Source organism: Mobula hypostoma, chromosome 23, assembly GCF_963921235.1.
Source record: "Mobula hypostoma chromosome 23, sMobHyp1.1, whole genome shotgun sequence".
Lineage (NCBI taxonomy): Eukaryota > Metazoa > Chordata > Chondrichthyes > Myliobatiformes > Myliobatidae > Mobula > Mobula hypostoma.
In genome coordinates, this window is record NC_086119.1 from 160035 (window position 1) to 176753 (window position 16719).

Here is a 16719-nt window from a genome sequence, read left to right on the forward strand (position 1 = left end):
AGACCCACCACGATCATGTCATCGGTGAACTTGATGATGTGGTTCGAGCTGTGTGTTGCAGCACAGTCATGGGTCAGCAGAGTGAACAGCAGTGGACTGAGCACACAGCCCTGGGGGGCCCCCGTGCTCAGTGTGATGGTGTTGGAGATGCTGCTTCCAATCTGGAGTGACCGAGGTCTCCCAGACAGGAAGTCTAGGATCCAGTTGCAGAGGGAGGTGTTCAGGCCCAGTAGGCTCAGCTTTCCAATCAGTTTCTGAGGAATGATTGTGTTGAATGCTGAACTGAAGTCTATGAACAGCATTCGAACGTATGTGTCTTTTCTGTCCAGGTGGAGGGTGATGTCAATGGTGTCGTTTGTTGAACGGTTGGGACGGTACGCGAACTGCAGGGGGTCCAGTGAGGGGAGCAGCAGGGTCTTGATGTACCTCATGACGAGCCTCTCGAAACACTTCATGATGATGGATGTGAGTGCAACGGGACGGTAGTCGTTGAGGCAGGACACTGAAGACTTCTTTGGCAGGGGGTCGATGGCGGCGGCCTTGAAGCACATAGGAACGACGGTGCTGCTCAGGGAGACATTGAAGATGTCAGTGAGAACCTCTGCTGTCTGGTCTGCACATCCTCTAAGCACACTGCCAGGAATATTGTCTGGTCCAGCAGCCTTCCGTGGGTTGACCCTGCACAGGGTACTCCTAACGTCAGCCACGGTAAGACACAGTACTTGGTCGTTTGGAGGAGGGGTGGTCTTCCTCGCCGCCACGTCATTTTCCACCTCAAAACCAGTGTAGAAGTTATTCAACGCCCCTGGGAGGGAGGCATCACCAGCACAGGCAGGTGGTGTTACCTTGTAGTTGGTGATGTCCTGAATGCCCTTCCACATGTGCCGCTGTCCTGGAAGTGGCTGTGGATTCACTGGGTGTGTGCACACTTTGCCTCTCTGATGGCCTGGGACAGTTTGGCCCTCACTGTTGTTAGGGCTGCCTTGTCGCCTGCTCTGAAGGCGGAGTTACGGGTCTTCAGCAGCGCACGCACCTCCACGGTCATCCATGGCTTCTGGTTAGCGCATGTAGTGATGGTCTTGGCCACAGTGACGTCATCAATGCACTTGCTGATGTAGCTAGTCGCTGATGCTGTGTACTCCTCTAAGTTGGTAGAGTCGCCATCGGTTGCAGCCTCCTTGAACATGTGCCAGTCAGTGTGCTCAAAGCAGTCTTGAAGAGCAGAGATGGCTTCTGCTGGCCAGGTTTTCACCTGCTTCTGAACTGGTCTGGAGCGTCTGACGAGCGGTCTGTATGCTGGGATTAGCATAACAGAGATGTGGTCAGAGTAACCGAGGTGGGGGAGGGGCTCCGCCTGGTACACGTCGGGAATGTTTGTGTAAACAAGGTCCAACGCGCTCTCCCCTCTCGTTGCAAAGTCAATGTTCTGATTGAATCTGGGGAGCATTGACTTAAGGTTCACGTGGTTAAAATCTCCGGCAACAATAAACAGTCCATCAGGGTGTGCATTCTGCAGTTCGCTAATAGCCCCATACAGTTCACAGAGTGCCTCCGTAGCATTAGCGCTGGGGTGAATGTACACACTGACAATAAGAACAGTGGTGAATTCCCGTGGCAAATAAAATGGTCTGCATCTAACAGTCACAAACTCCACTAGCGATGAGCAGTATCTTGAAACCAGCACAGAGTTCTTGCACCATTCCGTATTGATGTAATACCGCACGCATTACACCGCACGCTGTCGGAGCAGTGCTGCCAGGATAATCAAGGACACGACCCACCCAGCCCACACACTTTTCGTCCCTCTTCCCTCCGGGAGAAGGCTCAGGAGCTTGAAGACTCCTACGGCCAGATTTGGGAACAGCTTCTTTCCAACTGTGATAAGACTGCTGAACGGATCCTGACCCGGATCTGGGCCGTACCCCGCAAGTATCCGGACCTGCCTCTCAGTTTTTTCCCACTACCTTACTTTCCATTTTTCAATTTTTCTATTTATGATTTATAATTTAAATTTTTAATATTTACTATCGATTTGTAATCAAGGGAGCAGGAAGCGCAGAATCAAATATCGCTATGATGATTGTACGTTCTAGTAGCAATTGTTTGGCGACAATAAAGTATAAAGTAAAGTAAACACACAAGCCACCACCATGAGTCTTACCAGAAAGAGCTGCATCTGATGACCACTTCTGGCTCTCCTAATTTAATTCTTAAGCTCCTTCCTGCTAGCCTTTAATTTTCTAGATCTCTGTCATTACCTAAGTTTTTAATCTATCATAAGCTTTTCTTTTCTTCTTGACTAGATTTTCAACAGCCTTTGTACACCATGGTTCCTGTACCCTACCATCCTTTCCCTGTCTCGTTGGAACGTACCTATGCAGAACATCATGCAAATATCCAATGAATATTTGCCACATTTCTGCCGTACATTTCCCTGAGAACATTTGCTCCCAATTTATGCTTCCAAGTTCCTGTCTGGTAGCTTCATATTTCTCCTTACTCCAATTAAACACTTTTCTAAATTTGTCTGTTCTTATCCCTCTCCAATGCTATGGTAAAGGAGATAGAATTGTGATCACTATCTCCAAAATGCTCTCCCACTGAGAGACCTGACACTTGACCAGGTTCATTTCCCAATACCAGATCAAGTACAGTCTCTCCTCTTATAGACCTATCTACATATTGTGTCATGAAACCTTCCTGAACACACCTGACAAGCTCCACCTCATCAAAAGCCCTTGCTCTAGGGAGATGCCAATCAATATTGGGGAAATTAAAGTCTCCCATCATGACAACCCTCTTATTATTGCAGCGTTGCAGAATCTGTCTCTCTATCTGCTCTTTGATGTCCCTGTTACTATTGGGTGGTTTATAAAAAAAAACAGCCAGAAGAGATATTGACCTCTTCCTGTTTCTAACTTCCACCCATAGAGATTCAGTAGACAATCCCTCCAAGACTTCCTCCTTTTCTGCAGCCATGACACAATCTCTGAACAGCAGTGCCACACCCCCACCTATTTTGCCTCATTCCCTGTCCTTTCTGAAACAACTAAAGCCTGGCACTCTAAGTACCCATTCCTGCTCGTACACCATTCAAGTCTCTGTAATGGCCACAACATCATAGCTCCGGGAACTGATCCACGCTCTAAGCTCATCCGCTTTGTTCATGATATGCTTTTTGTGTGTACCTTACTTTGTTGTATTTTCTACAAGTTTCACCATCAAGCCTAAGTTGGTCTGGTGTATGTGAGCCCCTGCCATAATGGTAATACAATTCATTCCGCTAGGCCAATTTCTGTTGGAGGTTATAGAGTCATAGAAAAGTATGCTGTAGAAACAGGCCCTTCAGCCCATCCAGTCTATGCCAAACCATTTAACCTGCCTACTCCCATCAACCTGCAACTTGACCATAGCGTTTCATACCCCTATCATTAATGTACCTATCTAAACTTCTCTTAAATATTGAAATTGAGCTTACCTGCTCTACTGACAGCTCATTCCACACTCTCACCACCTTCTGACTGAAGAAGTTTCCCCCCATGTTCTCCTTAAACTTTTCACCTTTCACCCTTAACCTATGATCGCTAACTGAGGTTCCACTCAATCTCATTGGAAGAAGCCTGCTTGCACTTAGCCTATCTATACCCCTCATAATTTTGTATACCTCTATCAAATCTTCTCTCAATCTTCTACATTCCAAGGAATACAGTTCTAACACCTCAGCACCTCACACTTGTCTACATTAAATTCCATCTTCCATTTTTCCAGCTGGTCCAGATCCCACTGCAAGCCATGATAGTATATCTTGGAGTCAAACACAAACTTTCTGATCCACTTAACTACATTGATATAGATTACAAACAACAATGGACACAGCACCAATCCCTGCAACAGTCCACTTGTCACAGACCTCCAGCCAGAGAGGCAACCATCTACCACCACTCTCTGGCTTCTCCCATTAAGCCAATGTCTAATCAAATTTCCTACCTCATTCTGAATGCTGAGCGAATGAATCTTCTTAACCAACCTCCCATGTGAGACCTTGTCAAATACCTTGCTAAAGTCCATGTAGACAACATCCACTGCTTTGCCTTCATCTACTTACCTGGTAACTTCCTCAAAAAAACTCTATAAGTTTGGTTAGACATGACCTACCATGTATGAAGCCATGCTGACTATTCTTAATCAGTCCATGTCTAACCAAATACTTATATATTCAGTCCCTTAGAATACCTTCCAATAACTTTCCCCACCACTGATGTCAGACTTACCAGCCTGTAATCTCCTGAACATGAGGAAATCTGCAGATGCTGGAAATTCAAGCAACACACATATAAAAATACTGGTGAACGCAGCAGGTCAGGCAGCATCACTTCTTCCTATAGATGCTGCCTGGCCTGCTGCGTTCACCAGCATATTTTATGTGTTTTACTGTAATCTCCTGATTTGATTTTAGAACCTTTCTTCAACAGTGGAACAACAATGGCTATCCTCTAATCTCCCAATACCTCACCTGTCACTAAGTATGATTTAAATATCTTTGCCAAGGCCCCATCAATTTCTGCACTTGCTTCCCACAGGATCTGAAGGAACACCTTGTCAGGCCCTGTGGATTTATATGTCCTAATTTGCCTTGAGAGCAAACAACTTCATCCTGTGTAATCTGTATCGGGCCCATGAAATCATTGCCATTTTGTCTCACTTTTATAGACTCTGTGTCTGTCTCCAGAGTAAATACAAATGCAAAAAAATTCATTTAAAATCTCTGCCATCTCTTTTAGTTCCACACCTGGATTACCATTCTGATCTTCCAGAGGACTGATTTTGTCCCTTGCAATCCTTTTGATCTGAACGTATCTGCAGAATCCCTTATGATTCTGCTTCATCTGGTCAGTTAAGGCAACCTTATGCCTTCTTTTAGCCTTCCATATTTCTTTCTTAAGTGTTCTCTTGCAATTCTTATACTCCATAAGCACTTCACTTGTTTCTATTTGTCTATCCCTGCAATGCTTCTCCTTTTTTCCTTAACTATTGAAAACCAAGGTTTCCTGAATCTGTTCTTTTACCTTTTATTCTGACAGGCACATACAAGCTTTCTACTCTCAAAATTTCACTTTAGAATGCCTCCCACTTACCAAGTACACCTTTGCCAGAAAACAGCCTGCTCCAATCCACCCTTGACAGATCTTTTCTGATACCATGAAAATTTCCCTTTGTCCAATTTAGAATCTCAACCCATGGACCAGAACTATCATTTTCCTTACTTACTTAGAAACTAATGCCATTGTGATCACTAGATGTAAAGTGTTCCCCTATACAAACTACTGTCACCTGCCCTGTCTCATTCCCTAATAGCAGATCAAGTATTGCACCTTCTCTCATTGGGCCTTCTATGTATTGATTAAAGAAACGTTCTTGAACACATTTGACAAATTCTATCCCATCTAGTCCTTTTACAGTATGGGATTCCCAGTCAATATGAGGAAAGTTAAATGACCTACTATAACAACCTTATGTTTCTTGCAACATTCTGCTATCTCTCACAAATTTGTTCCTCCAAATCCCTCAGACTGTTGGATGCTCTTTAATATAGCTCCATTAGCATGGTCATACCTTTATTATTACTCAGTTCCACCCAGAACTTCTCACTAGACAAGTTCTCCAATCTGTCCTGACTGAGCACTGCCGTGACAATTTCTTTGACTAGTAATGCCACCTCTCCTCCTCCTTTAATGCCTCCTGCTCTGTCACATCTAAAATAACAGAACCCTGGAATATTGAGCTGCCAGTCCTACCCCTCCTGCAACTGAGTCTCACTAACAGCTCCAATATCACAATTCCGGGTGTCGATCCATACCTTGAGCTCATCTGCCTTTTCTACAATACTTCTTGCATTGAAATATACACAGTTCAGGACATTAGTCACACCATGTCTAATCTATTGAAACCCCTTGCTTAGACATTGCAATTTTATTCACGCTCAGTTTCATCCCTGACTGCAGTTCAATTGTGTGTCTCTCTCCTGTTTCCATTGATGCATCAATTTCAACTGCTTTTTAAAATGTAAAGTTAGGAGCTGTTTTTGAATGCTTTCTTTTAGGATTCCACAAACTAAATGATATCTCAATGTCTCATTAAGCCCATTATTGAACTGACAATGCTCAGACAGTCTCTTCAAGTCAGCCACTTACGCTGAAATGGACTCACCTTCTTTTTGATTCCACTTATGAAACCTAAAGCATTCTGCAATCAACAATGGTTTTACTTCTAAGTAGTCCTGCATTATCTCACAATAACAGCAATCTGCTGGTTTGGTTGGAGCAGTTAAACTTTGAAGCAAACTGTATGTCTTTAAACCCAATGCACTCAGTAAAATTAGTACTTGTTTCTCATTGGTTAGTCCATTTGCTTTAAAATACTGTTTGATTAGCTCAGTATACATATTCCAGTTATCTGTTGTGTAATCAAATGTGTCAATTTTTCTGACATAGCCAGACATTTCTGCTTTTTTTTTGTGATTATTATCACCTTCATGAACCTGTGAATTCTTCCATTTCCTGGCTTATTTTTTAAGTCGATGGCCTCTGCACGTGCTGGGCTGTGTCTTTTCATTCACTGTCATTTTCTTTTAGTTCAAATGTCTCACTGAGCTTCAACAGATCAGTAGCCGTCTCGCATTCTTTTTAAAAATACCTCGTCACCACTGTTAACTTTTGTAACTGGAATACATTAAACTAATTCAAAGGAGGACCCTGGAGTCCAAAATATGAGTCTAACTTCAGGCAAGGCGCAAATGTATCATGTGATCAAGTGGCCTATGTCAGTCTGCACACTCCATGGAACAATAAACCCCAGAAAAAATATGCAATGCACATCAGTTAAAATTACACAAAGCGCCTAAGAAACTTTAACTGTCCTGTGATTTTATTTAAAATCAAGCATAACCCTCCTTTGCCTGGGGATAAAATTCCTCCAGTGTTTCAGCTGTAATCCCTTGTTTGGAAATTCATCTTACCGAAGACTTTGAAATCCCCTTGAAGTAAAAGTTTGTTGGATAGCAAAGGTACATCGTGGTGAGATATGAATCTTCTCCAGTATTATTCAGAAGGATCTTTAAACTCACTTCTTTCGTCTTGCCAACAATCCATGTAAAATTACTAAAAGAAGAGTTACAGCTTGCATCAGCAAAACCACAAGACAAGAAGATATAGGAGAAGAACTAGGCCATTTGGCCATCGAGTCTGTTCCCCCATTCAATTATGGCTGATTTTGTAAACCCCATTCTCACACTTTCTCCTTTTAACCTTTAATCCGTTAATTAATCAAGAAGTTATCAATTTCCACCTTAGGTACACACAATGACTTGAACTTCACTGTGGCAATGATTTTAACATATTCACTGTTCTCTGCCTGAAGAAGTTTCTCCTCATCTGTTTTAAAAGGATGTACTTTTATTCTGAGGCCAATATTCTACTCAGATCAGATTCAACTACTGATGGAAACTATAGCTCCATGTCAGTCTATCCAAGTATTTCAGCATTCAGTAGGTTTCAGTGAGGAGCCCCCTCATCCTTCTGAATTGCATTGCGCATAGGCCCAGTGAAATTAAACACTCCTCATACTTCAAGCCTTTCATTCCTGGAATCATGCTTCCTGTAATTTCCTCTCAACCCTCACCAGGGTCAACATTATCTTTCCTTTAATAGTTATCATTGTTTAATTTAGAAGCCAAACAATGATAACTGTTAGAAATTAATAAACAGTTGATGTTTTGGACAAAAACATAGAAAACCTACAGCACAATACAGGCCCTTCAGCCCACAATGCTGTGCCAACATGTACTTACTTTAGAAATTATCTAGGGTTACCCTCTATTTTTCTATTTTTTTCAGGATTGGAAAGGACAGAGGAAAAAGCCAGAATAAAAAGGTGAGTGGAGGAGGAGGACAACTAGCTAGAAGGTGATAGTTGAAGCCAGGTGGGTGGGAAAGGTAACAGGCTAGAGAAGATGGAATCTGATAGAAAGGAGGGAAGAAGGAGGGGCACCAGGGGAGGAGAAGTAAGACACCAGAGTGGAGAATAGAAGAAAGGAAGAAGGGAGAAAAAAATTACCAGAAGGAGGAATTGATGTTCATGCTATCAGGTTGGAGACTACCTAGACAGAATATGAGGTGTTGCTCCACCACCCTGAGAGTGACTTCAACATCGCAAAATGGTTGGCTAGCAGGCAATTTTAATTCCTAACCCCATTTCCATTCTGATATGTCGGTCTGTGGCCTCCTCTTTTTATCAGATTCCTTCTCCAGCCCTTTATCTTTCCTACCCACATGGCTTCTAGGTCAGGGGTTCACAAATGCTTTTATGCCATGGGCCAATACCATTAAGCAAGGGGTCCACAGACCACAGGTTGGGAACCTCTGTTCTAGATACTACTACTACTACTATGTCGACTCAGGCCTAGGGGGAACTTCTGTTCTAGATAGTTGTCCGTAACCTCCCCCAACTTCTTTCTGGTGTTTCCCCCTTCGTTTTTCTGCCCTGAAGAAGGCTGTTGGCCTGAAACGTCAACTGTTCATTCATTTCTACAACTGCTGCCTGACCTGATGAGTTCCTCAAATGTTTTGTGTGTGTAACCCTGGATTTCTGGCATCTGTAAAATCTCTTGTGTTAATAATAACTTCTTGCTTTTGATCACTCAAGTATCACTGCATATTGCTTCTTCTGTCATCAATACATGCTAGGTTCTCATCCAGGAGTTTGTTCCAACAAACGTAAGGTGTTTTACTTCAGGAGGTCATATGTTAAAGGAAAATATACAGTCATTAGCAGTACTGTTTGGAGCATTGATGTACAGAGGGATGTGAGAGATGAATGTGAGTCCACAGCTCCTTGAAAGTGACTCAAGTAGACAGGGTGATAGGAAGGTCTTTGGCGTACTTGCCTTCATTGGTTGGGAATTTGAATACTAAAGTGGGAAGTCATGGTGCAGTTATACATGGCCACATTTTGAGTACTGAGTATAGTTCTAGTCATCTGATTACAAGATTCAAGATTGTTTAATGTCATTCCCACTATACAAATGTAAAGGTTACAGTGGGACATTGATAGGATGCAAAACTGGGCTGAGAAGTGGCAGATGGAGTTCAACCCAGATAAGTGTGAAGTGGTTCATTTTGGTAGGTGAAATATGATGGCAGAATATAGTATTAATGGAAAGACTCTTGGCAGTGTGGAGGATCAGAGGGATCCTGGGGTCCGAGTCCATAGGACGCTCAAAGCAGCTGCGCAGGTTGATTCTGTGGTTAAGAAGACATACGGTGTATTGGCCTTCATCAATCGTGGAATTGAATTTAGGAGCTGAGAGGTAATGTTGCAGCTATGTAGGACCCTGGTCAGACCCCACCTGGAGTACTGTGCTCAATTCTGGTCGCCTCACTATAGGAGGGACGTGGAAACCATAGAAAGGGTGCAGAGGAGATTTACAAGGATGTTGCCTGGATTGGGGAGCATGCCTTATGAAGACAGGTTGAGTGAACTCAGCCTTTTCTCCTTGGAGCAACAGAGGATGAGAGGTGACCTGATAGCGGTGTACAAGATGATGAGAGGCATTGTTCGTGTGGATAGTCAGAGGCTTTATCCCAGGGCTGAAATAGCTGCCACAAGAGGGCACAGGTTTAAGGTGCTTGGGAATAGGTACAGAGGAGATGTCAGGGGTAAGTTTTCTTTATGCAGAGAGTGGGGAGTGTGTGGAATGGGCTGCCGGCAACGGTGGTGGAGGTGGATACGATAGGGTCTTTTAAGAGACTTTTGGATAGGTACATGGAGCTTAGAAAAATAGAGGGCTATGGGTAACCCTAGTAATTTCTAAGATAAGGACATGTTCGGCACAGCATTGTGGGCTGAAGGCCTGAATTGTGCTGTAGGTTTTCTAAAGGAGAAGAAAATATTTGTTATTCCAGATCTGATGCAACACACAGAAACCCCACAAAGATAAAGGACACAATAATAATAAAAACAACACAATAAATATAAATATGATAGTTTGTATACATTGTATTCCATAAAGTGACACTAAGCTGTACGTAAGGTGACTGGCAGGAAGTAAAGTCGTGGTGAACAAGAAGAATGTGGACGTTTTGGAGTGGGTGCAGAATATGTTGTCTGGACTAGAGAGTATTAGCTGTAGGTAGAATTTGGCCATATTTGGAATGTTTTCTCTGAAATGTCAGAAACCGAGGGCAACCTGATTGAGGCACGGATGAAGAAGATAGAGCTTTTCCTAGGGTGGAAGTGTCAGATACTTGTGGTACATGGCTTTAAGGTGAGAGGGGGAAAGTTTAAAGGAGATTTATGAAGCATTCGATTTCTAAATGGATATTGAACCCATGAACACTACCTCGCTACTTTTTAATTTCTGTTTTGTCGGTACTTATTTTAACTTAACTATTTTATATATATTTACTGTAATTCAGTTTTTTTCTCTAAATGTATTTATCATGTAGTGCTGCCAATAACCGGCAAGAGGAGGCAGCGCACGGGTCAGGGAGCAAAGTTTAGAAGGGGAAAGCTTCGTGGGAACTGGGCTATAACCGGCGCACCAATCGTGAGCTGGGAAGGTTCAGGCATAAAAGGGAGACACAGTCATCAATGGAGTGGTCTGAGGCAGACTAGTAAGGCTTTGGCTCATTTGGGCTTCAGCGAGGTAAGTGGGTAGGTGGACTTCAATTTTTTTTTCCTTGTATTTTTTTTGAGGAATAGAGAGCATGTCCGTAGGGCTAATACTTTGCTCTGGGTGTCACATGTGGGAATCTTGGGAATCTTTCAGTCTCCTAGATGGTCACATCTGTGCCAGGTGCACCGAGATGCAGCTTCTCAGAGACCGTGTTAGGGATCTGGAGCTACGGCTTGATGACCTACTGCTTATATGGGAAAATGAGCAGGAGATAGGAGCTATAAGGAGTTAATCACCACAAGGCTGCAGAAATTAGATAAGTGGGTGACTGTCAGGGAAAGGATGGGAAGAGCTCAGATAGTAGAAAGCACCCCTGTGGCCATCTCCCTCAGTAATCATTATTTCATTTTGGATGCTGTTGGGGGGGGGGGGGAATGACCTGACAGAGGACAACCATGGTGATCAGGTCTCTGGCATTGAGCCTGGTTCCATGGCACAGAAGGGAGAGAAGATGATGAAGAATGTGGTAAGTCATAGGAGATTCAATAGTGAGGGGAACGGACAGGCGGTTCTGTCAGCCTGAGAGAGATACCCACATGGTGTGTTGCCTCCCAGGTGCCAGGGTATGGGATGTCTCGGATCGGGTGGAGAGTATTCTGAAGGGAGAGGGTGAACAGCCAGAAGTCTTGGTACATGTTGGTACCAATGACATAGGTAGAAAATGAGAGGAGGTCCTAAAGAGAGAATTCAGGGAGTTGGGTAGGAAGATGAAAAGCAAGACCTGCAGGGTAGTAATCTCAGGATTGTTGCCTGTGCCACGTGCTAACGAGCACAAAAATAACATGTTCATGCGTGGCTAAGAGGCTGGTGTAGGGAGCAGGGCTTCAGGTTCCTGGATCATTGGGGCCTCTTCTGGGGGAGGTACGACCTGTACGAAAAGGACAGGTTACATCTGAATCCAAAGGGGTCCAATATTCTAGCAGGCAAGTTTAATAGAGCTGTTAGGGAGGGTTGAAACTAATTTGGCAGGCGGATGGGAACCGCCGTGATAGGGCTGAGGAAGCTGACCTGCTGAGTTCCTCCAGCACTTTGTGCATGTTGCTTGGGTTTCCAGTCTCTGCAGATTTTCTCTTGTTTATTTACATTTTTAAATTGGTTTCTCCAATATAGGAGACCTCATCATCAAAACTAGATTTAAGATTATGTTTAACTTGATAAATTTGGTCAGAGTGCATCTATCAATTTAATATGCATCATGTGGTTATATAAAGTATAATTCTGGAAAGCTCTGGAAGCTTCTTTGTTCTGATTAAGTGAATACGTATTTTCTCATTGGTTAACTTGGTATTGCAGTATTGAATAAGTACTTCCTATTTGATTAATTTTTATCTATAGAAATAAGGCCGTAAGAGAGAGGAGCAGAATTAGGCCATTTGGCCATTGAGTCTGTTTGGCTATTTTATCATAGCTGTTCCATTTCCCTCTCAATCCCATTCCCCTGCCTTCTTTCAAGCTCTGACTAACCTCCATCTTAAATGTAACCAATGACCTGGACTCCATAGTTGCCTTTGGCCATAAATTCACAGATTCACCACCCTGTGGCTAAAGAAATTCCTCCTCATCTCTTTTCGAAATGGACATCCCTCTATCGTAAGACTGTGCCTTCTGGTTCTAGACTCACCCACTGTAGGAAACATCCTCTCCACATCTACTATATGAATAGAACTTTTCCCTATTTCTGGGTATAAAATAGCAAAACACAAAGTAGCACCATCTTTAGTCATGGCTTTCCCTGTCACATTTTTAAGAAGGGAGGAAGGCAAAAGAAAGGAAGTTATAGGCCAGTTAGCCTAACCTCAGTGGTTGGGAAAGTGTTGGAGTCTATTATTAAGGATGAGGTTTCAGGGTACTTGGAAACTAATGATAATATAAGTCAAAATCTGCATGGTTTCAGTAAAGGGAAATCTTGCCTGACTAATCTGTTAGAGTTGTTCAAGGAAGTAACAAGCAGGGTGGACAAAGGAGAGGCAGTGGATGTCATTTACTTGGATTTCCAGAAGGTGTTTGATAAGATGCCACACATTAATCTGCTTAACAAGATAAAATCCTATGGTGTTACAGGAAACACGCTATGAATGCACCAAGTATAAGAAATAAAGTGGATGAGCTTGAGGATCAGTTGGAAATTGGCAAGTATGATGTTGTAGGAATAACAGAGACATGGCTGCAAGAGGACCAGGGCTGGGAAATGAATATTCAAGGGTATACATCCTATGAAAGGATGGACAGGTGGGCAGAGTGGCTCTGTGGGTGAGGAATGAAATTCAGATACTTGCGAGGGGGGACATAGAATCAGGAGATGTAGAGTCAGTATGGATAGAACTGAGAAATTGTAAGGGCAAAAAGACCCTAATGGGAGTTATCTACAGGCCCCCAAACAGTAGCCTGGATAGAGGGTGCAAGTTGAATCAAGAGTTAAAATTGGCATGTCGCAAAGGTAATACTATGGTTGTTATGGGGGATTTTAACATGCAGGTAGACTGGGAAAATCAGGTTGGTACTGGACCCCAAGAAAGGGAGTTTGTGGAGAGCCTCAGATATGGATTCTTAGAGCAGCTTGTATTAGAGCCTACCAGAGAGAACGCAATTCTGGATTTAGTGTTGTGTAATGAGCCAGATTTGACAAGGGAACTTCAAGGTAAAGGAGCCATTAGGAGGTAGTGACCATGATATGATAAGTTTTAATCTACAATTTGAGAGGGAGAAAGGAAAGTCGGAAGTGTCAGTATTACAGTTGAACAAAGGGGACTATGGACCCATGAGGGAGGAGCTGGCCAAAGTTCACTGGAAAGATACCCTAGCAGGGATGGCAGTGGAACAACAATGGCAGGTATTTCTGGGAATAATACAGAAGGTGCAGGAACAGTTTATTCCAAAGAGGAAGAAAGATTCTAAGGGGAGTAAGGGGCGACTGTGGATGACAAGGGAAGTCAAGGACAGTATAAAAATAAAAGAGAGGAAGTATAACGTAGCAAGGATGAGCGGGAAGCCAGAGGATTGGGAGACTTTTAAGGAGCATCAGAAGATAACTAAGAAGGCAATACGGGGGGGGGGAGGGGGGGCGGGGAAGATGAGGTACGAAGGTAAGCTAGCCAAGAATATAAAGGAGGATAGTAAAAGCTTCTTTAGGTATGTGAAGAGGAAAAAATTAGTTAGACCAAAGTTGGGCCCTTGAAGACAGAAATGGGTGAAATTATTTTGGGGAACAAGGAAATGGCAGACGAGTTGAACAGGTACTTTGGATCTGTCTTCACTAGGGAAGACACAAACAATCCCCCAGATGTAATAGTGGCCTGAGGACCTAGGGAAATGGAGGAACTGAAGGAAATTCACATTAGGTAGAAAATGGTGTTGGATAGACTGATGGGACTGAAGGCTGATAAATCCCCTGGGCCCGATGGTCTGCACCCCAGGGTACTTAAGCAGGTGGCTCTAGAAATCGTGGACGCACTGGTAATTATTTTCCAATGTTCTATAGATTCAGGATCAGTTCCTGAGAACTGGAGGGTAGCTAATTTTATCCCACTTTTTAAGAAAGGAGGGAGAGAGAAAACAAGCAATCATAGACCAGTTAGCCTGACATCAGTGGTGGGGAAGATGCTGGAGTCAATTATAAAGGATGAAATAGCGGCACATTTGGATAGCAGTAGCAGGATCAGTCCGAGTCAGCATAGATTTACGAAGGGGAAATCATGCTTGACTAATCTTCTGGAATTTTTTGAGGATGCAACCATGAAAATGGACAAGGGAGAGCCAGTGGATGTAGTGTACCTGGACTTTCAAAAAGCCTTTGATAAGGTCCCACATAGGAGATTAGTGGGCAAAATTAGAGCAGATGGTATTGGGGGTAGGGTACTGACATGGATAGAAAATTGGTTGGCAGACAGGAAACAAAGAGTAGGAATTAACGGGTCCCTTTCAGAATGGCAGACGGTGACTAGTGGGGTGCCGTGAGGCTCGGTGCTGGGACCGCAGTTATTTACAATAAACATTAATGATTTAGATGAAGGGATTAGAAGTAACATTAGCAAATTTGCAAATGACACAAAGCTGGATGGCAGTGCGAAATGTGCGGAGGATGTTGAGATAATGCAGGATGAATTGGACAGGTTGGGTGAGTGGGCAGATGCAGTTAATGTGGATAAATGTGAGATTATCCACTTTGGTGACAAGAACAGGAAGGCAGATTACTATTTGAACTGTGTCAAGTTAGGAAAGGGGGAAGAACAATGAGATCTTGTTCATCAGTCACTGAAAGTAAGCATACAGGTACAGCAGCAGTGAAGAAAGCTAATGGCATGTTGGCCTTCATAACAAGGGGAGTTGAGTATAGGAGAAAAGATGTCCTTCTGCAGTTGTACAGGGCCCTAGTGGGACCACACCTGGAGTATTATGTACAGTTTTGGTATCCAAATTTGAGGAAGGACATTCTTGCTATTGAGGGAGCGCAGCGTAGGTTCACAAGGTTAATTCCCGGGATGGTGGGACTGTCACATGTTGAAAGATTGGAGCGACTGGGCTTGTATACACTGGAATTTAGAAGGATGAGAGGGAATCTGATTGAAACATATAAGATTATTAAGGGATTGGACACGCTAGAGGCAGGAAACATGTTCCTGATGTTGGGGGAGTCCAGAACCAGAGGCCACAGTTTAAGAATAAGGGATAGACCATTTAGACTGGAGTTGAGGAAAAACTTTTTCACCCAGAGAGTTCTGGATCTGTGGAATGCTCTGCCTCAGAAGGCAGTGGAGGCCAATTCCCTGGATGCTTTCAAGAAAGAGTTAGATAGAGCTCTTAATGATAGAGGAGTCAAGGGATATGGGGAGAAGGCAGGAACGGGGTACTGATTGTGAATGATCAGCCATGATCACAGTGAATGGCAGTGCTGGCTTGAAGGGCCGAATGGCCTACTCCTGCACCTATTGTCTATTGAAAGATACTGGCATGGATAGAGGAATGGCTGACGGGCACTAGGAATAAGAGGTCCATAGAACATAGAAAATCTACAGCATGTTACAGGTCCTTCGGCTCACAATGTTGTGCCGACCATGTAGAAACTGCCTAGAATTTCCCTACCACAGAGCCCTCTATTTTTCTAAGCTCCATGTACATATCTAAGAATCTCTTAAAAGACCCTATTGTACCCACCTCCACCACCAGCACCAACAGTGCATTCCAAGCACCCACCACTTTCTATGTGGAAAAACTTACCTCTGACAGCCTAACCCTAATGCGCTACATTGACAACTACATTGGTGCTGCTTCCTGCACCCATGCTGATCTCGTCAATTTTATCAACTTTACTTCAAACTTCCATCCAGACCTCAAATTCACTTGGTCTATCTCGGACACTTCTCTCCCCTTTCTCGATCTCTCAGTCTCCATCTCTGGAGACAGACTGTCCACTGACATCTTCTACAAGCCCACTGACTCTCATAACTACCTCAACTATACCTCTTCCCACCATGCTACATACAAAAATGCCATTCCCTATTCCCAGTTCCTCCATCTCCGCTGCAACCTGCTCCCAGGATGAGGCTTTCCGTTCCAGGACATCTCAAATGTCCTCTTTCTTTAAGGATCATGGTTTCCCTTCTGTTGTCATCAATGATGCCCTCACCCACATCTCCTCCATTTCCCGCACCTCAGCCCTCACCCCATCCTCCCACCACAACAACAGGGACAGAGTTCCCCTTGTCCTCACCTACCACCTCACCAGTCTCCGGATCCAGCACATTATCCTCCGCAACTTCCGCCACCTTCAACAGGACCCCACCACTAAGCACATCTTTCCCTCTCCACCCCTCTCCGCTTTCCATAGGGATCGGTCCCTCCGCGACTCCCTGGTCCACATGTCCCTCCCCACGGATCTGCCACCCGGCACTTATCCCTGCAAGCATAAGTGCTACACCTGTCCCACACCTCCTCTCTTGCCACCATTCAGGGCCCCAAACAGTACTTCCAGATGAGGCAACACTTCACTT

At 43.8% G+C, this 16719-nt stretch overlaps 1 protein-coding gene across 2 annotated transcripts in view; it reads right to left on the bottom strand.

Annotated features, from left to right (window-relative positions):
- Window positions 1-16719, bottom strand: part of LOC134337106 (integrin alpha-E-like) — a 296891-nt gene that overhangs the window by 128493 nt on the left and 151679 nt on the right. For both annotated transcript variants that reach the window (XM_063031953.1, XM_063031952.1), the window contains exon 21: window positions 7016-7157. In XM_063031953.1, the coding sequence (XP_062888023.1) occupies window positions 7016-7157 (142 nt within the window). The remainder of the gene's footprint in view (window positions 1-7015; window positions 7158-16719) is intronic.